Raw genomic sequence first — 26348 nt, forward strand, 5'->3', positions numbered from 1 at the left:
TTCCTCATCTCCCACCCTTGATATCTGATCACCCTGGCCTGCCTTCAAGAAGAATTCTTATAAGTTCAGTGCAAAGTCACAAAGAAACCACCTGGATTTTAATCTAGGACTCCACTTACCCCAAAGCCAAGTCTTAATATTCCCCCCCCACCCTTTTATAAAATGATTTATTTTCTTAACGTCTGCTATTGAGTACTTCTGGTTATCAACAGTATTCTGTTGACAGGTATTTGCCTGTTTTATTGTTTCACATTCTAGTTCTACTCTACCAATTTCTTTACTGAGACCATTTGATTTCTGGTCCAGAATGTCTGCATGAGACTCCATACTGCTCATGAATGCCTGATATTTTTGAACATCTGCTTGTAAGGAAGTTTCCAGTTTTCTCAATGACTCTAGAAGATTCAATTCTTTTTTTCTTTCTTGTTCCTACCTTTCAATCTGTTCATTCAGTGCTTTGTTTTTTGCTGCTAATGATTCCATCTTGGAAACATCTACATTGAATAAATCCTTCAGCTTAAACTGCAATCCTGCATTCGTCTCTTCAAAGCTGTTCGCACCATCGCACCAGTCATGAAACACTCATGGCATTTTATGGTGTAGTCCAAAACCAACTTAATTTGCATAACCCCATCTTCAGTTTCTTCTCCCCAATACTATCATCAAATAAAGGCGGGCTTTCTTTCATGGCAATATGTGTCCAAGGTCTTTAAAGATCCTTGGAACCTCTTCCTCACAGGCTTACCAGTTTATTACAAAGGATATTAAAAGGACACAGAAGATGAGAGGCATGGGGCAAGGTATGGGAGAAGGGGGGTGGAGCTTCCATATTAAGCTATCTGGAAGCTCCCCCTTAATCTTGAGCAATATGGAGACTCTTAGATCAAAACAGCCAAATTACTCAAACTTTCACTTTGATGTATTTTTTCCCCCCAAGGTTTTTTGGTTTGTTCTTTGTTTTTGTTTTTTGATGGATATAAAACTGCTTTTTATGGGATAGTATAAATAACATTTTTAATAGAACAGCCAAACATTTCTTACAACAATGTGTTAGCTAAAATTGATCCAGTGTTTTCACTTCTGGTTATTTATCTTACAAAAATTCATGCAAGTGCAAAATATGTGTACACAATTTTTGTTGCATCATTAATGAACAAGAACACTTCTCCAGTGTTTACCATGTGCCTGACACTGCCCTAAACACTTTGCATACGCAGGCACCCCTTATGCTCTCAATTGAGGATCCAACAGATTACTGCAATATCCCATTTAATCTGAACTGTTGCTATATGTTAATGGCTAATGCAGGACATGGAAAATTCAGATAATGTGGTTCCTTGTTATCGAACTTAGCCACCCACTCCTCAATTTGAATAGTGAGGGATACATAATATTATTAACTCATTTAATCCTCACAACATCCTTAGGAGGTGGGGGTTATTATTTACCCCCACTGTGCAGATAAGGGAAAAAAAGTTCTGAGGGGTTGAATTATTTGCCCATGGTTACACAGTCTATCCGTCAGAGATGAATTTGAATCTAGACAGCCTGGTTCTACAGTTCATGCTGTTAACCACTACATTTCCTGTCTCTCACTGTCTACCTAGTGAACAACTGTAACAAAACCAAAATCTACAACTAGAGAATAAATCAGATATCAAATTCTAATAGTCACATAAGGAATAATACAGATATCTATTTACTCACCTGGAAAGGTATATAATATATATTAAGTACAAAAAAAGGGTAGCTGCAGAACAACTGGCATGATCCTATTAAAAAATAACTGTCTAGGAAAATAACATCTGGAGAAATATAAATAAAACTATGAATAGTGTCTCTCTGTGAGGTATAGATACATAATGAGAGAGTCCTGTCAGTCTTTATATCCTAGATTTTTTAATGATCATGTACTGCTTTTATAAACTGACAATAATTTAAGAAAAAAGATATAAAGATGGTGATTTATGAATTTTTCCCTTCAATTTTCCATATTTTCTCCTAAGAGGCATTTACTTCTTTTATAAGAGGAGAAAAATTAAGTTCATATAGTTCTAAAAATTTCCACAAACTTTAAAGTACTTATACTCATTTATATTAAAATAAGAATGGGGTAGGGCTTTGTGATAAGCTGTCATTCACTGATCTCTCCTCTGAAACACATGTTAACCACACCCCACAATTGGACAAGTAACTTGATTTTTAAACTTCAGACAGTTAACACTAATCTAGTACTCTTAAATGATTACAATTTAGGTCAAATAAAGTGAGTATGGAACATACTCTTATCGAACCTTCTCCATGTTTGCTGTGTCTTCCTCACCTCCCTAACCTCTGAATACTGATTCAATCCTTGAACTTCTTTTTTCCATCTACCCCCACTCAGTTGGTTCAATCTCATGGTTTTAAATACCATCATCTTTATGTTGATGACACCCAGGTTGTACCATCAAGCAGGACTACTCCCTTGAATTCCAAATGCCTATGCATTATTTTCACTAATAAGCATCATCACATGATAAGCACCTTTATTTTTAAGTTTTATAAGCATCTCAAATATGTTCAAAATGAAATATCTGCTCTCAAACTTCTGTGCTCCTCCCAGTTCAGTAAGACAAGTTTATTTTAATCTCTTCTGTCCTTCCATTACACATCTTATCTGTCTATAAAATAACTGTTGTGATGCCTTTGAACCTCAGACCCCGTTCCCATAAAGGGCTAAAGCAAATTCCCGACCTCAATATTTTATATAGTATATCTGGGTAAGATGTCATGTGTGTTACCAGTAAGTTATGTGGTACAGCTTTCTAATAATAATTTTTGAGTGGATTCAAAACATCCTTCTACCAACCTCATTCTCACATACTTGCTGAATTTTTTTTTTTTGAGTGAAAGAAAAGTGATAGAACAATCATTGCACATTATCAATTTAGGAACATATGAGATCATGTTCTGAATCTACTGGTATGTCACAGAGGAAAAAATTTTACACACCACTGCCTCAATGACAAACACTATCTACAACAAAGACCGACAGGTAAAAAAGACCCATGCCCTAGCAGCAACTGTCCACTTTTATACCCTAAAAGATCCCAGAGGTACTCGTGGGTATTAGCCCCTTACACAGCATTCTTAGAAGTATTTTAATAGTGAAGTCTTTGAATATAGGTAGAGTGATCTTTCTGAAATTTCCTAAAGACAAAGTATACTGTGGCAAATCAAAAGTTTAGCACACCATTTGTTAATCAACAATACCCTCATGCTTACATGATAATAATTGTACTGACCAATAATTGTCAAGTAGTGATGATATTTATGCCATGCTTCCCAAATGTACAATGAGACTAGACTGTTTTCCTAACCATAGCCACCAGACCATGATTGCAAACTAGTTCAATTAACTCCATCCTCTGAGTACATGAGTAACTAAAACTACCCAGGTTATGCTTTTTACTAATAAAATGTCAATGTCTTTATGACACCAGAGACAAATGACTTCCTGCAGCTATCTGTTAGAGAGGTATAGAGCCTTTTAACACTGGAAAATAAATACAATATTCTTGAACATTTTCATTTTTAGATTTATTACATATTGAGTTAAAAAGTCAGAAATGGCTATATTCAAAAATTTCTTTGTGCCTTTAAACTATCGATATTTTCTCTAAACTATTACTCAGAAATTGGCTATCAGTGAAACAACGTTCTCTCCATAAAACTTTCATGTATCTGTCAAGATCTTGCTCTCAACTCACCTAATATTAAAAAGATTATTTCAGCAAATATTAAACCACTATCAGCTAGTGATTTTCCTGTGACTATTCTAATTCTTAGAGATCCAATCAAACTTCACAGACTTTCTGAAAAACTTATCAACCATCAGATGATGAACATAAATTTCTTTTGAAAGTTAAAAGGGCATATGTTCATAATTTCAGCCATAATCTTACCTTAAAAAACAAAGGTAGAAGCTGAAGTTGTTCTGTGACTGCTGTAGAGAAGGATCTTCCTGCACTTGCCATCAGCCATTTCAATACTATTTAGAAACGAACACACAGCATAAGTCTTTGTTACCCAGTTAGAGACCACAAAGTAGAATACGAGTAATGTTGTAAATACTGGTGTCAGACAGCTCTTCAGTGTGATAGTTCTTCAGTGTGATGATAGCTCTTCAGTGTGATGAAAGAGATCACCTATGTTACTTAATAAATTAGAAACTGATTGATCTGCCGTATATATAACAGGACCCATGATAAAAGGTGCCGAACAATCTATGGTACTGAAGCCATTCCCCATGAATAAATTTGCAAATTATTAACCATCCACTGAATACCTACATCAGGTACAAATTAAAACTAACCTTCAATAATCCTAAGATAGCTAAAGTAATGATCAAGTGGGCAAGGCTGCAGTAATCAAGACTGTGATACTGGCATAAAGGAGAGGCATATAAACTTATGGAATAAAATAGAGAACACAGAGATAAACCCTCAGGATACAGCCAATTAATTTTTGACAGGAGTGACAAGACCATTCAATGGAGAAAGGACAGTCTTTTCAACAAATGGTACTGGGAAAACTGGAAAACCACACGCAAAAAAAAAAAAAAAAAAAAAAAAAGAAGTTGAACCCTTACTGACACCTTACACAGAAACTAACTCAGAGTGGACTAAAGACCTAAACTAAGAGTTAAAACTACAAACGTCTTTGAAGAAAACTTAAGGGAAAAATTTCATGACATTGAATTTGGTCATCATTTCCAAGGCAACAAAAGAAAAAATAAATTGGACTTAATCAAAATTGAAAATTTTTGCACATCAAAGGTCAGTTTCAAGAGAGTGAAAAACAACTTTGAGAATGGAGAAAACATCTGTAAATCGTATATCTGATAAGGGACTGATATACACAATATGTAAAGAATTACAACTCACAGTATAACAGAACAACCTAATTTTAAAAATTGGCAAAGGAACTGAATAGACATTTCTCCAAAGAAGATATACAAATGGCTAATGAGCACACAAAACGATGTTCAATAGCACTAATCATTAGGGAAAGGCAAATTAAAACCACAATATGGTATACACCTCTTCATTAGGATGGCTATAATAAAAAAGTCACAAAACAACAAGTGTTGGCAAAGATGTGGAGAAACTGGAACCCTTGTGCATTAGAATGTAAAACAGTTTGGCAGCTCCTCAAAAAATTAAACACAGAAATACAATGTGGGGGTGGGGGGTAAGTGAGAAATTGATAAAGGCCCACAAAAAATGATCACATTGTGCAATGCTGAATATACTAATTATCCTGACTTAAGTATCACATATTGTACACAGGTACTGATATTCAACACAATACCCCACGGATATGTATAATCAACTATACTTCAATTAAAAAAGAAAAAGAAAGAAAGAAATACAATATGGTCCAGAAATTCCACTTTTAGATATCTACCCAAAAGAATTGAAAGCAGGGACAGATACTTATACATCAGTGCTCATAGCAGCACTATTCACAACAGCCAAAAGGTGGAAACAATCCTAATTTCCATCAACAGATGAATGAATAAACAAAGTGGTAGGAATCAATTTCTGATTCATGCTACAACATGGATTAACCTTGAAAATACTATGCAAAGTGAAGGCAGACACAGAAGGACAAACATTGTATGATTCTACTTATATGAGCAATCTAGAATAGGCAAATTTGTAGAGACAGAAAGTAGAATAGCGGTTGCTAGGGGCTGGGAGAAGGGGAGAATGAAGAGTTATTGTTGAATGGGTACAGTTTCAATTTTGCAAGATGAACCGCACTCTGGAGATGGACGGTGGCGATAGTTGCACAACAGTGTAAGTGTACTTAACACCACTGAACTGTACACTTAAAAATGGTTAAAATAGTAAATTGTACATTATGTATATTTTATCATAATAAAAAAGTGGGGGAAAAAACTCACACAATAATCAAAATAAATGTCTGTTTTCAAGTGAGTTTCTACTAATTTTAGCTACTCACTGGTTTTCAATAGTTTAATGCCTTGAGTTCGTTCATCTTCTTCACCAATTCCATTTTCTTCCATAACATGGTTCTGAATTTCTTCATCCACATCCATGAGGGGTTTCAATTTCTCTAGGATTCGAGCAGTAAACTCAGGGACACAAGGGGATGTTGTAGGCGCAGTATTTGGCAAAGAAACATCTATCATAAATATGTAGGTCAGCACACTACAAAATAAAATATATAACAGTAAGAAGAGGTCCCACTTTATCAATAAAACTAAGGCTCAAAAGCCTGACCCAACCAAAGTAAATGTTCCTAAGATAATTCCTGGAGAGGGTCTCAGATTGTGCCCATGTTTAAAAGAAGGCAGGTAATTTTGAGGTATTAAAATTGGAGTGTGCTGACTGCTCACCTCTGGCTTCTGAGCACATTACCGTCCTAGTTTACATTCAATGTCTTGTCTTGTTTCCCACAATATTAAACACAATTTGAGGAAGAAGATACCATGAAACTCATTGCCAACATAACCACTATACACTGTTAGATATTAAAACTTAATTTAAAAAACTCATGAAGTATAGACCACACCACAGAGAAAAATAGTACCTACCTCCCTATTCTTTCCCTGACATTTTTGTAAACCTGGGTGAGTTTGGGTTCCAAGTACTTCAGTAGTCTGTGTAATAGCTCAGGCACTCTCCATTCTTGCTGGGCAAGGCCACCTTGTAGTACATAAAGTCGACTAAAATTAAAGCACAGGAGTGGAGTGTTAGAGGCCTTTCTACCTTTACATATTGACAGTATAGATAAGCAATGTCTGTTTCACTTAAAACGTTTTCATTTTCTCCCTAACAAATTACATTCAAAATTCAAAATAGAATCTTTATAAAGACTTTATTTTTCCTACACCATTTTCTCTATATTCACATTTCATCTCCACTACTATACCAGTGAAAGAAATACTGACTTGAAAACACTCACTGAGTTCATCCTTAGGCAACAGAATTCAAGTTTTCCCACTAATTAACAAGAATAGTTAACAAACTATTCTTATTTTTTGTTTTGGCGGCTGGCTGGTACAGGGATCTGAACCCTTGACCTTGGTGTTATCAAAACCATGCTCTACCAGTATGCTTGTTTTTAATGGGATAATCCAGATTTCTTTCCACTGTCCACTAACTTTCTCCAGCTCCATATACCCCCACCAAGTGCAGTTTTCCTTAAAATTATTACTTTCTTTGTAACTTTCCTAATAGGAAAGAGTGAAAAAAAATATGTGATAAAGAAACCATATTGCTTTTTGTACTACAATACTGTTGTGGCACAAAAAGCAATACCAATAAAAGATCTGACATCTAATTTATGTTTGAATTGCTCAGCTTGCCTACACTTTTCCTACTTGTTCCCAACTGAGAAATAACTCTAAGTATCATATGTTGTGCTATCTGGATCACATCATCTTCCAAAAGCAAGTAATTACTTCATCTAGGCTTTAGGAGTATAGACAATTCATTTCCATTTATATTTCAGTTCATACAAAATCTTTTATTTTAACCTCATAGGTTTTCTTTATATTTACCATGCATCTACAAAGGATCCTCCTTCACCACTTAAAGGTGATTCCAACAGCAGCTCAAAAAGCCAATGAAGTTTCCGGGGATCTCTGCTTTCCTGTGTTGAAAAGATAAAATAATAATTAAACAGGGGGCCTACAATTCTGTAAACAAATCATATCCAGAAATATTAAAAAATGCATGTAAGCATAAAGGAAGAAAACCCAGGGGAAGCTGACAGGCAAGTCAAATCCACATGTAATATCGTAGCTCATGTTAATAATGAGAAAAATGTTGTTAGCTAAATTGCTTGTCTTTAAATCAAAGTATACAAGCTATGAACTTGGTATCAAAAAATAATACTTATAACCTTGTATTATGTGGCCTTTACTATATGTAAGTTACATTTCCAAATACACAATTTGTCTTGTCACTTAATTAAAAAAATGCATTACCACAGCATAGAAGATATAATCAGAGTTATCGCTCAAGGCTTTTCTGAAAGGCTGAATAGAACTGTATCCAATTATGTAAAAAAAAAAAGCATGAATGAAATTTCAACATTCAAGAGGTATAATGAGATTTCACGTATTTTGAGACAGGGTATGAAACAGTTTAAATAGAAGGAAGCAAGAGAACTTACACAGGAAGTTGCTATACAAGTTCCCCAGTCATTATAAGTTTCTACCGTGATGTTGGACAATGCTGTCCTAAGCAGAGGGCACAGAAGCTCCCAAAGCTTTTCCACCTGCTCAAAATAAAATACATGGGTAAAAGTTAATGACACTCAAAACATTTTTTTTCAAATATCTCTTTTCCTGAAAATGCACATGTGCACAAACTAATAAATCATTTAAATTGTTTTTTAGAGCACCCAAATAATCAAGAATGTACCTCACCATATTGCCATCACACATATCCAGGTATAGGTAGATTTTTTTTTCCCAAAAAATTATCCAGAAAAGAGGAGACACTTTATATGATTCCTTATGAAATCCTCTCATACTACTGAGTTCTTTTTTGGCAGTTGGTTGGTATGGGTTTTTGAACCCTTGACCCTGGTATTATAACATGGAGCAATAAACAACAGAGCTAATTGGCCAGCCCTACTGAGAAGTTCTCTTTCAAAAATTTTGAATAACGTAGTACACTGGGCTGAAACAAAACTAATCAATTTTAAGTTTTGCATGCTCATCAAAGTCACTTGATTGAATTTAAAATAGGAAGTAATGACATTTTAAAACAATTTAGTAATTACCATGAGGTACAGTCTCCAAATTCCAAGACTTGGATTACTATAAATAGCCCTTAAAAAATGTTTAGTTGTACAGAGACTGAGAACATATGAGTATAGATGCTTCTCACAGATTAGTGAGCATATAAATCACCTTGAGATATTGATAAAATGCAGATTCTGATTCTCCTCTGATAAGACCTGAGATCTTACTTTTCTAACAAGCTCCCAAGTGATGCCCATGCTGCAGGTCCATTGACAACACTTTAGTTAAAAAGGACAAATGGGGATGAAGAGTTTGGGATAAAATTTCCAGTGGCAGCACCAAGAATTGATTAAAAAAAAGAAGAAGCTTTATCTTAGGCAACTTACAAGGAAAAAGAGATGTACTTTGGAAAACAGGTAACTCAAAAGTGGCTCTAGTAATGACAGATAGGATGACAAGGATATGTGTGAAATGTTTAAATAAAATTGTTTCTTATAAGCAAAAGTACTCATAGTCCTCCTATTCTTTCATGGATTGTTTCATGAGCAAAAATGTTCATAGTCCTCTGAAAATTTGGCCAAAAACCGTTTTTGTGTCTTCTCTCTGAAGAAATAGTGGCTTAGCTTACATTCAGTCATTCCTGACATTTAACCAGATTATTTTCGGTACAGCACATTTTGCTAACTGAGTAACTTTAGGGCAGCTATGTGAAAACTAAATCTTACAATTGAAAAGAAGGTAACAAACTTAAACTGTCTACAAGACTAGATGAGTAATGCAGATGAGCAAGGAGGCTATGAGAAATGATTTAATGAGAAGCTAGACAGGATTCAGGAAGGGAGAAGCCCATATGCAGCACCAGTCAATTGATGCACTGTCATTATGTGGGAACAGTGTTCCAGGATCTTCCTCTTTTTCAAGAGAAACTAGAATTCTTTTTTTTTATTGTTGTTGTTTTATACACCATATCCTGATTTTCCCTCCCCAATGCTGGCAAGTAATTCAAAATTTTTAAGATACTGAATGTCACCTATAGACCTAGTTTGTGACCTGTACCTCAAAAGCAATATATACATATTTGGCACACTTCATGGTATTAAACATTTCATATTTTAAGTATCAGTATCTAATGTGCTGGGAATTGCTACATAAATAGATACTGTAGTTTTAACAGGGAATGTACTGTACAAATACATCACCTTTTCAAACGTCCAATGCTTAGAACCTCTGATTAAACCAGCTATAATTTCTGCAACACATCGTTGGGTGCTTTCATGTGAATCTGCAACTAAACGTTCTAAATGGGGCTTTAAAACTGGCAGAAAGGCATCATCAAAATTTCTGAATATACCCTATAAAAACAAAGAAGAACATTCTTCAGTACTCAAATAACTATTGTCTCAATTATAACGATAATAATGCTTATAATTACTTTCTATATTGCTCGTGTGCTTAAAAACTCCAACTGTTCTCCCCTTTAGAGCTTAATTGCTTTAACAATGTTTGTAAGTTAAAATAAGAATACTGTCATTTTACGTATCACATTAAAATGTAACCAATAAAATAGACATTAATAATCTTTCTGACTTTAAAAATATCACACTTCAGTAAAAGAAATAAACACAAAATGTGCAAAAGATAAATATTAAAAAGTTTTTTTTAAGAGAGTCCTGAGCCGGAAGCCAACATTGATATGATTGGTGTAAATTCCAGTGCCATTTTAGATAAAGACAGATGGCTGAACTAAAACTTGATCAAATATTTAAAACTTACGAGGAAACTACAAACTGAATAGTCACTAAGCTTTATAAAGGGAGTATATAAATAATATAGTTACCTTAAAGAGGCAAAAACGTCGGGGATTAAACTTATCTTTTCCTTTTCTGTCTTCTAAAGATAGAAAAGTTATTAACTGTTGAACAAATTTAGGATCAGAAAAATGATCAAATATAATCTGTTCTGCCTATAAAGTTAAAAAAAAGAAGAACAATATTCAGGGTTTAAATCTATTTAAAAACGCGATTCTGAAAAAAAGGTAAAATTCAATTATAAGATTTTGATACTCAACAGCAGGCTTTTGGGGGGGTGGGGGGCGGTCTGAGGAGTGGACAGCTGGCCAGTACTGGGATCCTTGACCCATAACACCATGCTCTAACCAACTGTAGGATGTATTTTAGTTCTAAAGAATTATGTTCTCATAGAGACTATAATGCTTTCTAGAACCAATATAACATCTCCCCGTGAAAATGCTAAACCGATAAAAATAGCTAAAGTTTTCGTTCTGATCTTCAAGTTTGGATCCTGTTTCTCATACTGTGAATTAAAACCAACAAACGTTCTGCTTAGGAAATGAAGACAATGCTGTTGTGTTACCCGGTATGCAATTTATTAAAATCCCCCAAACAAATCATTTCCATATTTATATAACACCAGAAGTTAAGAGGCAAACTGTGTTCAGAATCAGAAAATAGGGCCGAGCCCGTGGCGCACTCGGTAGAGTGCTGCGCTGGGAGCGCGGCGACGCTCCCGCCGCGGGTTCGGATCCTATATAGGAATGACCGGTGCACTCACTGGCTGAGTGCCGGTCACGAAAAAACGACAAAAAAAAAAAAAAGAATCAGAAAATAAAAGTTACAACACCATTAACTTGACGAAGACATAAACTTAAAAGCCCTTAATCAACTTTCAAAGTGATAGAGAAATAAGTTCAATGAACACTAAGGAGTTTCGACTAGACTTACAAATATCTATTTACTGAGTACCCATCATTCATATGCAATAAAAAACTAAAAATCAGTCATTATTTTTGCCTTCAAGAAGTTTGTATGAGACAGAACTGACACAAGAAACTAGCAGCTACCTGCATAAAGCAGTACCCCAGGGAGTGCTAAAGGGGGTAGTTACTTGAGAGCAACCTCAGATACATAGACAGCAACCTTAGATACTTGAAGACTGTGTCAGCTGGCCCTGGAGGAGTACACACTCACCAATACTTACTCAGTGCTATACTGAAATACATGAATTGGAAAAAAGGCCCGAACTAACACTGAAATAAATCAGCGGTCAAAAATAAGATGCATTTGAACCGTGGTGACATGGAATGCTTACCTCTGACATATCCTCCCTGCTTCTGCCAAGCTTAGGTTGCTCTTCCACACCAGCATAAACAACCATATTCCTACACAGTGAGAGTTTATATTTGTAATACACATAGAAAAAAATATTAGAGCTTTACGGATAGAAAGCATTACAAGGCACTTTTAATGAACTCTAACTAAATGCTAAGCATGGGGATACAAGTACAATCGATTCACAGTCTCGGCCTTAAAAATTTATCAGATCACTGTGTCCTAATGACATAAATTATTGGAGCCAACAATGACTGACAAATATTTCTCTGGCTACTTTAGGCATGTGTATTATTAATAGGTAGGAATATAATTTAGAGCAGCTATTAACAACCTCTTTAGCCATATGGTGGTATTAAGAAAGGCTAAGGGTTTTAGTAAAAGAAAAGAGGCAGGAATGAGGCATAGCATTGGCAGGAGCAAAAGAAAGAGAGGAACAGGGAAAAGGAAAAAAACTTCAAGTGCCTCCCCAGGAATCCAAATATGATAAAGCTGTTTAATGATAAGGTGCACAGTAAGCTACAACTTACTTTGGCCAGGTGTAGTAACCCCAGTGAGTTTTTTCCACAAAGCAACTTGACTCCCATTCTTTTTTAGTTCTTGGTATACTTTTGCTATCATAGTGCAACCAATGGTTATCAGGCCTATCACCAGCAAGAATTTGGGTGGGTTTAGGATATCCACCTAGGGAAAAGACAATCACACTTGCTGAATTTTAAAACATTCATCCAACAATTATTCTCAACTTTCAATCAACACTACTGTATCTTTGTCTTCATAACAAGATGCTATTAAAATTCTCTCAACAAAAGAACACATATTTATGAGCAATTAAGGGAGCATTTCAAACCAGAGAGGAAAAGATGAGATTATCCACTAAATGGTGATGGGATAGTTACTTGGGAGGAGAAAATCAAGTATGATACATACTTCACACTTGTTTATCGAAACCATTTGAGTGTCAACTGTAGACATAATGTCCCTTTACCCCCAGGTATTTCAGTGTGTATTTCCTATAAATAAGAACATTCTTTTATATAACCAAAACACAATTCTCAAAATCAAAAAGTTAACATTGATACTGTACTATTATTTCACCAACAGACCTTACTTAAATTTTGCCAACTGACCCACTGAATGTCCTTTATATCAAAAGAAAACAAAATTAAATTATATACTTTTTTTTCTGGTCTACAATTCAATCCAGGTTTAAACACTGCATTTAAAGGAGACTAAACATACAGGACAACTAAATGCAATGTTTTAATCCTCGACTGCATCATAGACCAGAAAAAAATGTTTTTTTCTCTTGAAAAATTTTGATAATACAGTAAGGTATAAAGAAGAAAATTAACATTGTCCATAATCCAACCCCCCAGAGAGAAACACTTAACTGATAATGGTATTTTAAGTCTTGGAAATATAGTTGATAAATAACCAGTATAATTGCTTAGTGGGTGAGATAATATGACATAAAATAGATGACATGTTTGCCCAAAGTGTGCAAAAGGTACATGTATTATGAAAATATAAAGAGTCAATCTATTTTTGTAAACACTTTTTATAACTAGTTTTTACTAAGCAACTGTTTCCTTCATAACATTATTTCATACTTTGTGTTAATATCAATAAACATTTGAGATCAAGAAATATAATTTACACATTTCAGGGAAATTTTCTGAGCTTTATGGAAAAGCACTATTATTTACTTACTGATTTCATAGGGGTTGATGGTCAGCTTTTTGTGGGTTCTTTTTAGCTGTTTGAGAATACCAGCAACAGCTGAGATAGCCATCTAGAAAACAGGTAAGGTACGTCTATCAAAAGTTTTAAATCTCTTAAATCGTTGCCTGCTTTACTCAAAGCAGAAGCAGGATTTTGTTTCTTTTGGAAACACCTCACCCATTGACGTCTGGTGGTATAGCCATGTGAGTACTAAATCTGACTTGGAATGAGTCATTTGCAGTTCTTATTCTTGAACCTTCACCCATGCTAGTTTTGTTGCCTAGAAAATTCTGACCCTTTCTTTGTTAAACCAATACCTACTCATTCTTCAAATCTTAGCCTATGGGTTTTTTAAAGAGTTTTTCTCCAATGCACTAGGCTAGGCCAGTGTCCCACCGTTAACTCCCTTGTACCTCACCTCTAGTACTTTGAGAATAAAAACAAAAAGCTGTACCTTCAGATTTCTTTCCCCTCCTGGAACAATGAATGCCTAATTTTCTAATTTTTCAAAGTCAATCTTTCCCATAGCCTATATACAAGTGTACTCCCCAAAATGGAGTACATGGAAAAATTCGTATTGTCTTTCAATTTTACTTCTCCATGAACTTTGTGAAGTACCCTTGTACTTATTCCCTGCTACAGCTCAGTGCTGAAATGCTCAGTGACTAAATGTGTCCTCATATATTTGTTAGATAAATTATTATCTCAGAAGCAATAGGGGGAGATTCCAAATCAATACACATAAAGATATTTAATAAGTGTGTATTGTTTGTGAAGAACTTAAAGACTTCAGATGAGGTAAATATTCTTATAACCAAGATCATAACTAAAATAAAGTATCTACCTTTCGAACTACGATTGCATCATGGTTGAGATTCTCAACAAAAAACCTTATGGCACGAAGAGGCAACACTCGGTCATCTCTCAAGAGTAGAGACAGAAGCCCAATGCCTATATGTTCAAATTTCCAGGGCCTTAACAGTGGGGAGAAAAATCACAAAGCACATCACTCATAAAGCCACTTAAAAAAAAAAATCAATATATGAAACATATTATGATTTTAAGTCTGTCAAGAATTAAAATAGGTCTATTGAAGAACGCTGCTCCTATCATTAACCCCAAACTTCCCCTCTATCTCTTTACCTCTTAGTCATCTTCTAATAGAATACACAAATCAGAGTATAATTTTTTGTGACACAGTCATGCATGGCCTTCCATGTAGAAAACCCCAATAGTACTTAAGATAAGTGCCTTGAGAATCAAAAAAAATTTTGCACAGGACCAGCCTGTGGCTCCCTTGGGAGAGTGTGGTGCTGATAACACCAAGGCCACGCGTTCAGATCCCTATATAGGGATGGCCGGTTAGCTCACTTGGGAGAGTGTGGTGCTGACAACACCAAGTCAATGGTTAAGATCCCCTTACCGGTCATCTTTAAAAAAAAAGTTTTTTGCACTTACAGATTTCTTTGCTCCACACCATCTAGCAAAGCGTTTACCAAATTTTCATAGTTCCTTTAAAAAAAAAAATTGAGGTGAGGTGTTGATTTACTATAATATTAACATGAACTTCAAATAATGTAACATAAGTTCAGATTCTGGCCAAATTCACCCTCCTCCTACTTCTTATCAAAAGACTGATGAGAACCAAGCCAGAGTGAAAGTAGGTATATAAACAGAGATGCAGGGAGAAGAATATGAAGGGCTAGGTGCAAAGAACAACTGAACTGTTTCTGGGTGGGCATTCAAAAAGGTTTATAAGTAGTAATCAGTTAGTTAGGGGTGATCTATCTATACAGTATAGCAGATATCTGAAATACATTAGGTAGGCTATGAGAGTTTATTATTTATAAAGACATTTTGGAAAACAATAAGTAGGCATATTCATATATGAATTATAAGGCAAAGATAAAAATCACAAAATCACTGAAACACTCAAGTGCTTTGGTACCAAGAATCCAGCAACAATATACTAATATACTAATACCAAATTTAATCAAAAAGTAATTATTAGAAGAGCTATGAAGCAGTATGTGTGTTGAACTTGAATTTAGGATTTAATGACTGATATGTGTACCAAGTATGCTGTCTCTGAAATATTACTATCTAAAAAAATCAAAGAGAATTCACATTGAAAAAAAGATTCCACATTAAAATAACTTTATTTTTAAGATGGTGTTTTCTACCTCCATAGCTAAAAGTTAAAATTAGGGATATTTGCAATAATGACCTCCCAACTTTTTCATATTTTTTTCAGAAGTCAATGTGTAAAAATCAGCAAGTAGCTGTGGTGATCTATACTTTAGAAATATTTAAAACCTACTATTTATAATGTTATCTGTATTAGCAGACTATTCATCAATTACCTTAGGGCATCAGCATTCTTTTCCTGTTGTCGTTGAAGTCCTTCTTTAATTGTTTCTTGGCTAAGATTTATCTGGTTGACAGAGGGATTTTTTGACTGCTGAAGTAATTCTGCTATTGCAACACAAGACTTTGGAATCTTATTAAAAAGAAAAAAGCATGGAAAAAAATTAAGTTCTGATACACACTACAACATGATGAATCTTGAAAACGTTATGCTAAGTTAAAGAAGCCATGCACAAACGGCCAAATATTTTATGATCGATTTACAGAAGTGCCTAATAATGGACAAATTCACAGAGAAAGTAGACTAGTGGTTTCCAGGGATTAGGGATGTGGGGGAATGGGAAGTGATTGCTCTTGGGTACAGGACTTCTTTTTGGGTGATGAAAGTGTTCTGGAATTAGAGTGGTAATGATTACACCATCCTGTGAATACACTATTGTGAATATATAGGTATACAACTGTACATGTTAAAAGGGTGAATTTTGTTGTTTGTGAATTACATTTCAATTTAATTTTTTTTAAAAAAAGAAAGCATAATCTAACAACAGTTGCAATGTCAAGACTTGTTTTATTAAAAAGAATACATTTAAAAGCAATGGTTTTTAACCCGGGGAGGGATGTCAACCATAATCATTTTAAGAAAGAGGATGAGTAACCACACTCACTCCTCTTTTACCCATCCCCGTATTCTGGTGGGGTGTGAATATGCATTTGAAAATTCTTAGATGATCTGCTACATCTGTCTACTTGAGCACCACTGAATCTTATATTCTTTACTCTTTCATTTCTCAAATCATCCCACTTTAATTTTCTTCACTATAAATTATGAACCCAGCAGTCAATCTTTTGTGACTTTGGCTACTGTGGCTAACCTCCTAAAATATAATCAAACTCTTTGAAAAATGAAGTCATCACACACATGGAATAATGGTAAATACAACAATGTAATAACCCTTTGTAGCCTCTTGGTAGAAAATGACTTGGCTCTTGCTCAGCCATGTTGCAATTTGCTATTCTACCCTATTATCTACAGTAATGATCATTAAAAGTACAAAAAGGAAACAGAAAACAAATGCTTTTTTAATAAAATGTTAGAATCAAATGCCAAGTATATTATTACTGAAAAAAGGATAAGAGGGCTGGTTGGTTAGCTCACTTGGTTAGAGCATGATGCTGATATACCAAGGTCAAGGGCTCAGATCCATGAATGGGCCAACCGTCAAAAAAATAAAGAAAAGATAAGAAAAATAAAATGTTTTTTTTTTTTTTTTTTTTTTTTAAAAAAAAGGATCCGAACCCGTGGCCTTGGTGTTATCAGCACCACACTCTACCGAGTGAGCCACGGGCCGGCCTAAATAAAATGTATTTTAACAAGGCAGTATTTCCACTAAAATTTGAATGAAAAAATGGTTTTGCTTACTGTGAAGTCCAAGCCAATTGTTTCATATTGCCTATGAATCTTTTCTGCAAGATCATCAAATAGTCTCACTATTGATGGCTTTTCCAGGGACATTGCTTGGCTAAGCCCTGAAGAAACAATTGCTGGCCAAGTCTGTACAATGCAGTCCCAATCATGAAGGTTTGCCAAGCACACACCACTGTGATTTCCAAGGAGACAATACAAAGCACCCTGCAGGGAAAAAAAAAAAAAAAAAAATTTGTATGGGAAATAAGAGGCATCATTTAGGTGTACTCAATGCACTTACATGTTGTTTTTAAATTTACATTGATTACTTAAATGCTTGATGTTGCTTAGAAAAACAGGCTCACACATTTAACATGTTACTTTTAGAAACTTGAACAAGACATTTAATTGTCATCCGTTAATATTTTCTTTAAGTCATTTAATAGAGGGGTTTGCTCAAAGAATGGTTAATAAGATAATACAGAAATGTAAGCATGTTTCTAAGAACATAGATTCCATTCTAATTTTCTTCTACCACATTGTAAAGGCCATGAAATGTGCCACTCTTAGTATCTGAGATCACAATGTTTGATATCACTTATTAAACAGTAGTTAGCACCTGGTTGCTGAATATTTTACTAAGTGTATACAAACCAGGTTCCTTAATTTTACTATGTACTTTTTACTTATAAAAGTCCAATTATTAGAATGATTCTGATAACAGCAGGAACCCTTTCTAAAGTACCCCTTTTTCATAAAAAAGGACTATTAGTATTAAAACATCTTGTTATTTACAAATATTCACCCTAACTTGATTCCAGTCTCGCTTCTTACCCACCCTGTACTCCACTCCTCTCTACAGCTTCTCCATAAGATCACTGGTAACCTCAATTTTGTTGACCTAATAGGTGTTTTTCAATTTTGATCTTACTTGACCTCTCTGATTTTGTCCATTTAAACTGCTCTCAATATGGTCAACAACATACCATCCAACGAGTTAGACCTTCTACAACACTCTTGATTTATACATCTACATCAGGGGTTAGCAAACTTTTCCCATAAAGGGCTAGAAAGTAAATAGTAGGCCATTTGGTCTCTGCCTCAACTACTCATCTCTGCCACTGCAGCACGAAAGCAGTCATATACGATACATAAAGGAATGGACATTGTTGTGTTCCCATAAAACTTTATTTACAAAAGCAAGCACCTGAGCCTGGGCTATAGTTTGTTGACCTCTGTCTTACAAACTAACTACAAGGAACATGTTTAGTGCTCATCTTAACACTCTCCAGAAAGCAAGAGACATTGCTTATTGAGTCTTCATTCTGGAAAGATCTCTACTAGCCTTCTGTGATTCTTCCTCATTTCTTGATACCTTTCTGACCTCTCCCATCTCAGTCAGCTCTTACACTTAGTTTCTAAAGGAGTTTCTCAACACGTAACCCTTGGTCCCCTTCTCTCTCTCCTCCTAGACTCTGTTACCCATGCCCACAGATTTCAATTATCATCAACATACACAGAAATGGTTCTTTAAATTCAGATGTCTAACTGCCTTCTTGACGTTGCCACAGTTTATTGGAACCATTTCAAACTAAACTTGCCCAAACAAATTAATTCATCATCTGTTCTCCCTGTTCTCTCTCTCTGATGCACCCAATAACCAGTTGTACAATCCAAATGCTTAGTAATTTTGATACCTCCTTTTTTCAGGCCCCTCATATTCAATCGCCAAGTCCTACCTATTCTCTCTCCTAAATCTCTCTCAATCAATCCATTTCTGTCTATCTGGTGGTACAGGTAATCATATCTTACCTTTACTGCATCCCTATGGAATGTATTTTTTGCCTTATCTTGTGTCATTTCCTTCCTTCTCTGCTCTAATCACATAAGTTTTCACTCAGTTGCTCAAACTTACCATGTTTCTTCCTGTCACAGGCTCCTCCTTCTTGCTGCTCATGCTACTCTAAACTTTTGATCTTTCATTCACCTCTCCCACAGGCCAGCCAGGCTACTCAGCCACTAATGCTCAACTTAAACAACTCTTCTCTTCAGAGAAGTCTGCTGAAAAAAATCCTATATTTTCTCCATCTTAACACTGATCACAAAAATAGGTAAATAAGTAAATAACTAGGGAGGAAAAAAGACTGTACTTGTTTAAAGGTGAATTGTACTGATATCTTCAACTTACTCTGAAATATGTTAACCAAAAAAAAAAAAAAGATGGACAGAGGTGATGAAGCAAATACAGAACAATTTTAAATATAGAATCCAAAAGGTGGATATGTGGATGTTTACTATAGAATTCTTTCAATTCTTCTGTATGTTTAAAAATTCTCATAGTAAAACAAAATGAAAAAACCTATACCTTGAACTGTTGTTGTGTGACATCTGGTCTGCTGGGCCGTAAGAACTCCAAAACTAAGGGAATGATATCTCTGCAACAGAAGTTATACGCTCCCAAGGCAGCAAAAAATGTTTGTTGAGCCTTATTTCTGACCTAAAGAAAGTATTATTAAAAAAGGTCTTTTATTAAATGGTAGATGTACTACAACAAATTTCTAAATGAATTATCAATAACAAAGTGATGATAATTTATGTTTTCTAATTAACAGAAAAATGTACTAAAGCACATGCCCTAAAAAACTAGTAAATGATTATCTTTAACATCAAAGGGAAAATACATTGCCATCAATGACATTCACGGTTTAATTGGTTTAAATATTTTTGATAAAGGAGAGACTGGATATACATTTGTTTAATAACATAGCTAAACATAATCAGCAGACTACTAATCTTTTTACTCTGAATTATTCTTGATGAGAAGAGTCAGATTTTCTGACTCCTATCTACACAAGAAAAATCAGATTTTTTTTAGGAGGAACTTAAATGAGTAGAAGAAACACAGAACAACTTAAAACTTTTCAATGCGAACCTTGAGGATACCTCCCATATTTTGAACCCAAAGAAAAGACTCAGTAAATTTACAGCCTATGAACTAGTTAAACAGTAATGGATAATAACTGATTACAGTTAAAGCGACACATTGTACATATTTCATACTCTTTTAAACATTACTTTAGTAAGAATCTCTGGATTAGAGACTAGTTGCCTAGTTTACATTATTTTACAAAAATAGAATATTTGGATATACATGAATATCTTACTTTTGCCATTACTCTGTGATTGGTTTTAATCTTCTGGTCCTATGCTACCTTAAAGGACAGATTCCCACCCCACCCCACCCCCAATTCACATGGTAGCAGCTTCCTGAAACCCAAGCATAATGCCTAGTAGGAATTATATGGCCTTCACAGACTGGCCTTCAAAATCTGATTTAATAAAGTGGCAGCAACATCATGGTAGCACTCTCTTTCAACTTTAAATTAAAGAAAGCAATTTTTTAAGAAGCAATTACAAACAGCAAAATCAAACATTATTTAAAAAGACTAGCAAAATTAGCTTGAATATATTTGCAACTTGAAAGGTGTTTTCTATGCCAATATGAGTTAAGAGGGTCTAGCTTTTTCTTATTTCCTAGCTGTGTGAACTATGGAAAAATTATTTAAACTTCCTTGTTAAAATGGGGATATTCAGATTTCATGTAATAAAAAGGTAGGGTGGGGGGCTGGCCTGTGGCTCACTCGGGAGAGTGTGGTGCTGAGAACACCAAGGCCGCGGGTTCGGATCCTATATAGGGATGGCTGGTTGACTCACTGGCTGAGCGTGGTGCTGACAACACCAAGCCAAGGGTTGAGATCCCCTTACCGGTCATCTTTTTTTTAAAAAAAAAAAAAAAAAAAAGGTAGGGTGGGGAAGGGCAGAGTACTTGGTTAAGCCTTACCTGACTATACGAACTTGTAGATAAACGAAGAAGATCTCTGATCATATCTTGATGTATCTTTTTGTATTCACAACCCTCAACAGTTAGTGTTCTCAGCTAAGAAAAAAAACAATGCAAATCAAATCTCGAAGTGTTTACTAAAAATTAATTTAATTAGGAAAAACACAAATAACTAAATATTCATCTGGAAAACTGGCATTTTAAAAAGTCAGATAACACCAAGGCCAGGGGTTCAGATCCCATATAGGGGTGGCTAGTTAGCTCACTGGGTGAGTGTGGTGCTGACACCACCAAGTCAAGGGTTAAGATCCCCTTACCGGTCATCTTTAAAAAAAAAAAAAAAAAAAAGTCACCTTGATTGAAAAAGATATTTACCTCATGCTGCAACATTACTCTGTCAATCAATAGTGCTCTGATATGCTGTTTTTTCCCATGGAGCTGGAAAACAAAGTAGCAAACACTTTAATATTTTTCATAAATAATCTCAATAATGGATTCCTCTGAATCCCTTAATAAAAAATTAGTTCAAAAAAGGCCCATGGTAGGGCAGCCTGGTTGGTTCAGTTGGTTAGAACACAGCCTTGTAACACCAAGGTTGAAGGTTCAGATCCCCATACCAGCCAACCGCCAAAAAAAATGAGGCCCATATTAGGCTGATGAGTGATGGTGGTATTGCATTCATTCTAAAGCTGGCAGACTTACATTAAAATATACTACCTCAATTACTTTAATGACTAATAGAAGAAATATCCTCCTTTTAAATGGCCCATCCAACACCCTGTTTTTCTCTGACAGTTTATTAATGGACCATGCATGAGAGACCAATAGAGGTGGTCCTTATTCAGTTAAATACTAAACATACAAAAACAGCTTGGCTCTGTTAACACTTATAAATAGGCTTTCAGGGTAATCATATATGTTTACTCCAGAATATAACAATATCTTTTATATCTCTAAAAATTATCATTTAAGTTTTTTTTTCTTTTTTTTTTTAAGGTTTTATCCACATAATCTTCTAACTAGTCACCAGAGGCAGCTATCTGGAACACAAAGACTCTTATTCCTTTTTCACATCTTTATCTCCTTAGTCATCAAGTTCCCACAATTCCACCTTTTTCAAAACACCTTATCTCCATTCTAATACCAGTGACTTGATTCAGGTGGTGTTTTTTCACCTGGACTGTAGTAATAGTTTAACTGCTTCCAGTCTCAATCTGTTAGTACTGATTTTTCACAGTGGTGGCAGAGCTTCTCAATATTTAGTGAACTTAATATTGATTATTACAATATTCAAATCAGATCTACTTAAGACAGTTTCATGGCTTCCCCACTGCTGAAAATAAAACTGAAGCACCAGGGTTGGCCAGTTAGTTCAGTTGGTTAGACTGTGGTGCTGATAACACAAAGGTCTAGGGCTTGATCCCCTATACCAGCCAGCCACCAAAAAAATACATGATAAACAAAAAACAAAAAGCAAAAAAAAAACAAAAACAAAAACAAAAAAACCCCAAAATGAAGCACTTTCTCGTGACAAACAAAACTATAAAGAACCTAATTTACCTCCTACCACTCTTCCCTACAGTCACTGTCCCCTAAAGCATGCTACGTTTTTGCATCTCCCTGCCCTCTTACATGCCATTCCCTCTGTCTAAAATATCGAGCACCCTTGTATAAACAGTTAACTCATACAACCCTTTTAGACTCAATTTCAGCAAAAATCTCCTGTAGAAGAACACTGCTATGAACATCTCCTGGCTTACTTGGCTACTCTTTCTTCCTTGCTCCCAGAGAAACTTTTACTGACTTACACTAGAGAACAAATATAAGGCAAAATATATTTTTCTCAGATTTACATAAAGCGTGATGCTGTAAATTCATGCCTGTGGACAATTCCTCCTATTTTCTATTCCTTCAAGTTCTTACAACGCAGCCTAAATGCTGTTGTCCAAGTTCCCATTGAGAGTTCAGACACAATCATGGAAACAGACCGAAGATTTTACAAAAGGAAAACACATTTTTTCTAGGACTCATTTGATTTATACCATGATGTTTTAGCCTTTATATAATATTTTAAAATCTACTATTTTTACTTATAAGGAAACTTCCTCCATATGCTGAATAATCCCCAAATCAGGAGGTTACTATACATCTTTTTAAAAAATCAATACATACTTTTAGGTGAAAATACTGACCCGATTTTCCATTGATTTCTTTACTAAGTTAAAGCTTTTCCATCGGGAGTCAAATTCATGTTTGTGAGATCCTTGGAATTGCAAGAGGTCTCCAATAATCTGTGTCAAAGAATTTCAAATTTTATCTACAAGTCACCAAGTGAAGCCTCATCACATTAATAGTTATACAATTATTAAACGATAATTGTACCTTTATGATAAGAAACAATGACTTCGTATCATCTTCCGAATTTTCAAGTATGTACTCTATAATGAGAGATGAATAATGATTTTGGTTAAAATATTTTGAATTACTGTAAGAATCCCTATCCATTAGCCAAATATCCATTTGTTAAGGAAAAAAAAACCACTGCCTGATATTCTCACCATTTGCAATAAAAATGTTAGATAAAAACACGTAAGCTATAGAATGAAATTCCTAAATACTTATTAGTGCAAATAAGTTAAATGTGCATATGTACTTACTAAGAAGTTTCCTTATGACCCTAGCAATTGCTTCTCGGTGGTTCTCTCTGGATAGATCTATTTAAAAAATAAGAAAGGCATTTTAGACACCAAATGCTCTTCAGACTATTGAGGTTTAGCTTATGTCAAAAAGTGATCCTGGAAAAATTCCAAATGTGTCTCCCTTTATCACAGTTGGATTAGTGGCTAGGCATGAAAGAGAATCACTTATAAAACCTCCATATTTAAGGGCCGGTCAGTGGCTCACTCGGGAGAGTGTGGTGCTGATAACACCAAGGCCCCGGGTTCGGATCCCATATAGGGATGGCCGGTTATCTCACTGGGTGAGCATGGTGCTGACAACACCAAGTCAAGGGTTAAGATCCCCTTACCGGTCATCTTTTGGGGGAGGGGACCTCCATATTTAAAAATGACCTGCTTATAAAATTTTATTGGACAGGAAGGTGGGGAAAGGAAAGGAGAAAGAGAGAAAAACCATCTTTACCAATATTTCAAAGGCTCTAGTCACTAACTAGAGCCCACAAATACATGGGATTCTCTAACTGGTTATGGGTGACCCAAATCAAGCAAACAATTACACTTTAGCAATTTATATAAGTAACTCTAGTGTTAATCCAGGATTGAGGAAGTGTGCTAAATTTCTATTAATGTCAGATTTAGAACATCAAATTAACACAATGAAATGTTTTATATAAATATTAATATAAAATTTAACTCACTGTAATAAAAAGATACAAAGATCATTAGAATATAAGGGTCACAATATTCCCACTGACATCAAGTATATTAGTCTTAAAAGAATTCTAAACGTAGATGAACATTATGACTATGACAGTCTGACTCTGCACATAAAAAGCACTCCAATATTGATTTACTAACCCAATTACTATCTTTTATTGGCTATTCTTTATATAGTAATTTTCCAGTATCTCCAGAACAAGCAAAAATGACTATTATATAATTAATATTCATTTTATATATCAAAAAGAAACTAGGAAAATCATAACTACAAAACTATTCCACTTTAACCCTTGTAGAGTAATTGACAAAAATAATCTACACAGATTTACTCAGATTAGGATTCACATACCATATTCGAGTCCAGTATACAACTTTGTCTCTTCCAAGGACACCATACTTGGTACCCTGTATAAAAACAAGAGTGCTTGCATTTATTAATAATACCAATATGAAGGATTAAAGGAAAAAGTCTCATTGCAAGAATGTTTAAGTTAAAACAGAGATAAATGCTCTTTAAACAAACACAGATTTTCCATCTTCAGTACCTCAATTCTTTATTCTATCCTTCTGAAGATTAATGCTATCTGTTTCGGTAAGAACCATATTATTTATCTTAAAGAAAATGTTAACTTAGTAACTTCAGAGGAAAAATTCGCCTTCCAAAGGAACATAATTTCTATTCAATATTCAAATGTAAAAGAATAAATCTGATGATAAATATTTATACATTTATAAAAAGAAAAGTCAGCTTCATAATGGTATAGTAATGGTTAAAACTCACAATCAAATTTTACTGAAGCATAGTATAGCCGACAAGCTTCTTTAGATAATCATTACCCTTCCTCTTAAAAGCACCCAACTGGATCTCTAACATTTGCAGTAAAATGCTCTCCTTTTGAAGAAACTCAGATGTGAAAAAACTGCATTTCCTAATGAAAGATCTGCCACAAAGAATTATGTTAACAAACCAAACCCACCTAGTTAAATTTATTAAACAGTTAAAAGTCATTTTTTAAGTATGCAAAAACAGATTTTAAAATATCAATCTATATATCTGAAATCTAAATGTTCTTCAATAGAAAGTATACTTCAATTTTCAACATTTTATTTCAAAATATGAGATTCAACAACTTTTTTAAAACAAAGAGATGATACTATCTAAGGAGGAATAGAGGCACGAATGCCAAGGAAACATGGGGTAAAGATGTCTAATACTGGCGAATTAATAAACGGAAATTTTAGGGCCGGCCCGTGGCTCACTCGGGAGAGTGTGGTGCTGATAACACCAAGGCCGTGGGATAGGATCCCATATAGGGATGGCCGGTTAGCTCACTGGGTGAGCGTGGTCCTGACAATACCAAGTCAAGGGTTAAGATCCCCTTACCGGTCATCTTTTAAAAAAAAAAAAAAAGGAAATTTTTTAGTAGTAGTACTCATCACTGATGAACTGCACAGCACTTGTAATGAAGAAAACACTTTTTGTTTTGTCTTTTTGTGACCGGCCGCACCGCGCTCAGCCAGTGAGCACACCAGCCATCCCTATATAGGATCCGAACCCACGGCAGGAGCGCCGCTGCGCTCCCAGCGCCGCACTCTCCCGAGTGCGCCACGGGGTCGGCCCAGAAAACACTATTTTTAAATCAACATACCTCCAACTATTTTGTATACACCCCAATAGTTGAATTAAATGAGTTATCTCTACCTTAACATTTGA

The 26348-nt window shown here is 35.0% G+C and overlaps 1 protein-coding gene across 3 annotated transcripts in view; it reads right to left on the reverse strand.

Annotated features, from left to right (window-relative positions):
• PSME4 (proteasome activator subunit 4) overlaps positions 1–26348 on the reverse strand; it is an 86664-nt gene that overhangs the window by 11426 nt on the left and 48890 nt on the right. For all 3 annotated transcript variants that reach the window (XM_063077580.1, XM_063077583.1, XM_063077581.1), the window contains exons 21-41: positions 24984–25039; positions 23894–23950; positions 23619–23674; positions 23429–23527; positions 21612–21674; positions 21237–21332; positions 19761–19892; positions 17411–17620; positions 15987–16123; positions 15082–15135; positions 14468–14597; positions 13612–13693; positions 12429–12582; positions 11879–11948; positions 10608–10733; positions 9970–10122; positions 8194–8298; positions 7577–7668; positions 6608–6739; positions 6013–6221; positions 3948–4033 (exon numbers count right to left, since the gene is read on the reverse strand). In XM_063077580.1, the coding sequence (XP_062933650.1) occupies positions 3948–4033; positions 6013–6221; positions 6608–6739; positions 7577–7668; positions 8194–8298; positions 9970–10122; positions 10608–10733; positions 11879–11948; positions 12429–12582; positions 13612–13693; positions 14468–14597; positions 15082–15135; positions 15987–16123; positions 17411–17620; positions 19761–19892; positions 21237–21332; positions 21612–21674; positions 23429–23527; positions 23619–23674; positions 23894–23950; positions 24984–25039 (2299 nt within the window). The remainder of the gene's footprint in view (positions 1–3947; positions 4034–6012; positions 6222–6607; positions 6740–7576; positions 7669–8193; positions 8299–9969; positions 10123–10607; positions 10734–11878; positions 11949–12428; positions 12583–13611; positions 13694–14467; positions 14598–15081; positions 15136–15986; positions 16124–17410; positions 17621–19760; positions 19893–21236; positions 21333–21611; positions 21675–23428; positions 23528–23618; positions 23675–23893; positions 23951–24983; positions 25040–26348) is intronic.

This window comes from Cynocephalus volans, chromosome 14, assembly GCF_027409185.1.
Source record: "Cynocephalus volans isolate mCynVol1 chromosome 14, mCynVol1.pri, whole genome shotgun sequence".
Classification (NCBI taxonomy): domain Eukaryota; kingdom Metazoa; phylum Chordata; class Mammalia; order Dermoptera; family Cynocephalidae; genus Cynocephalus; species Cynocephalus volans.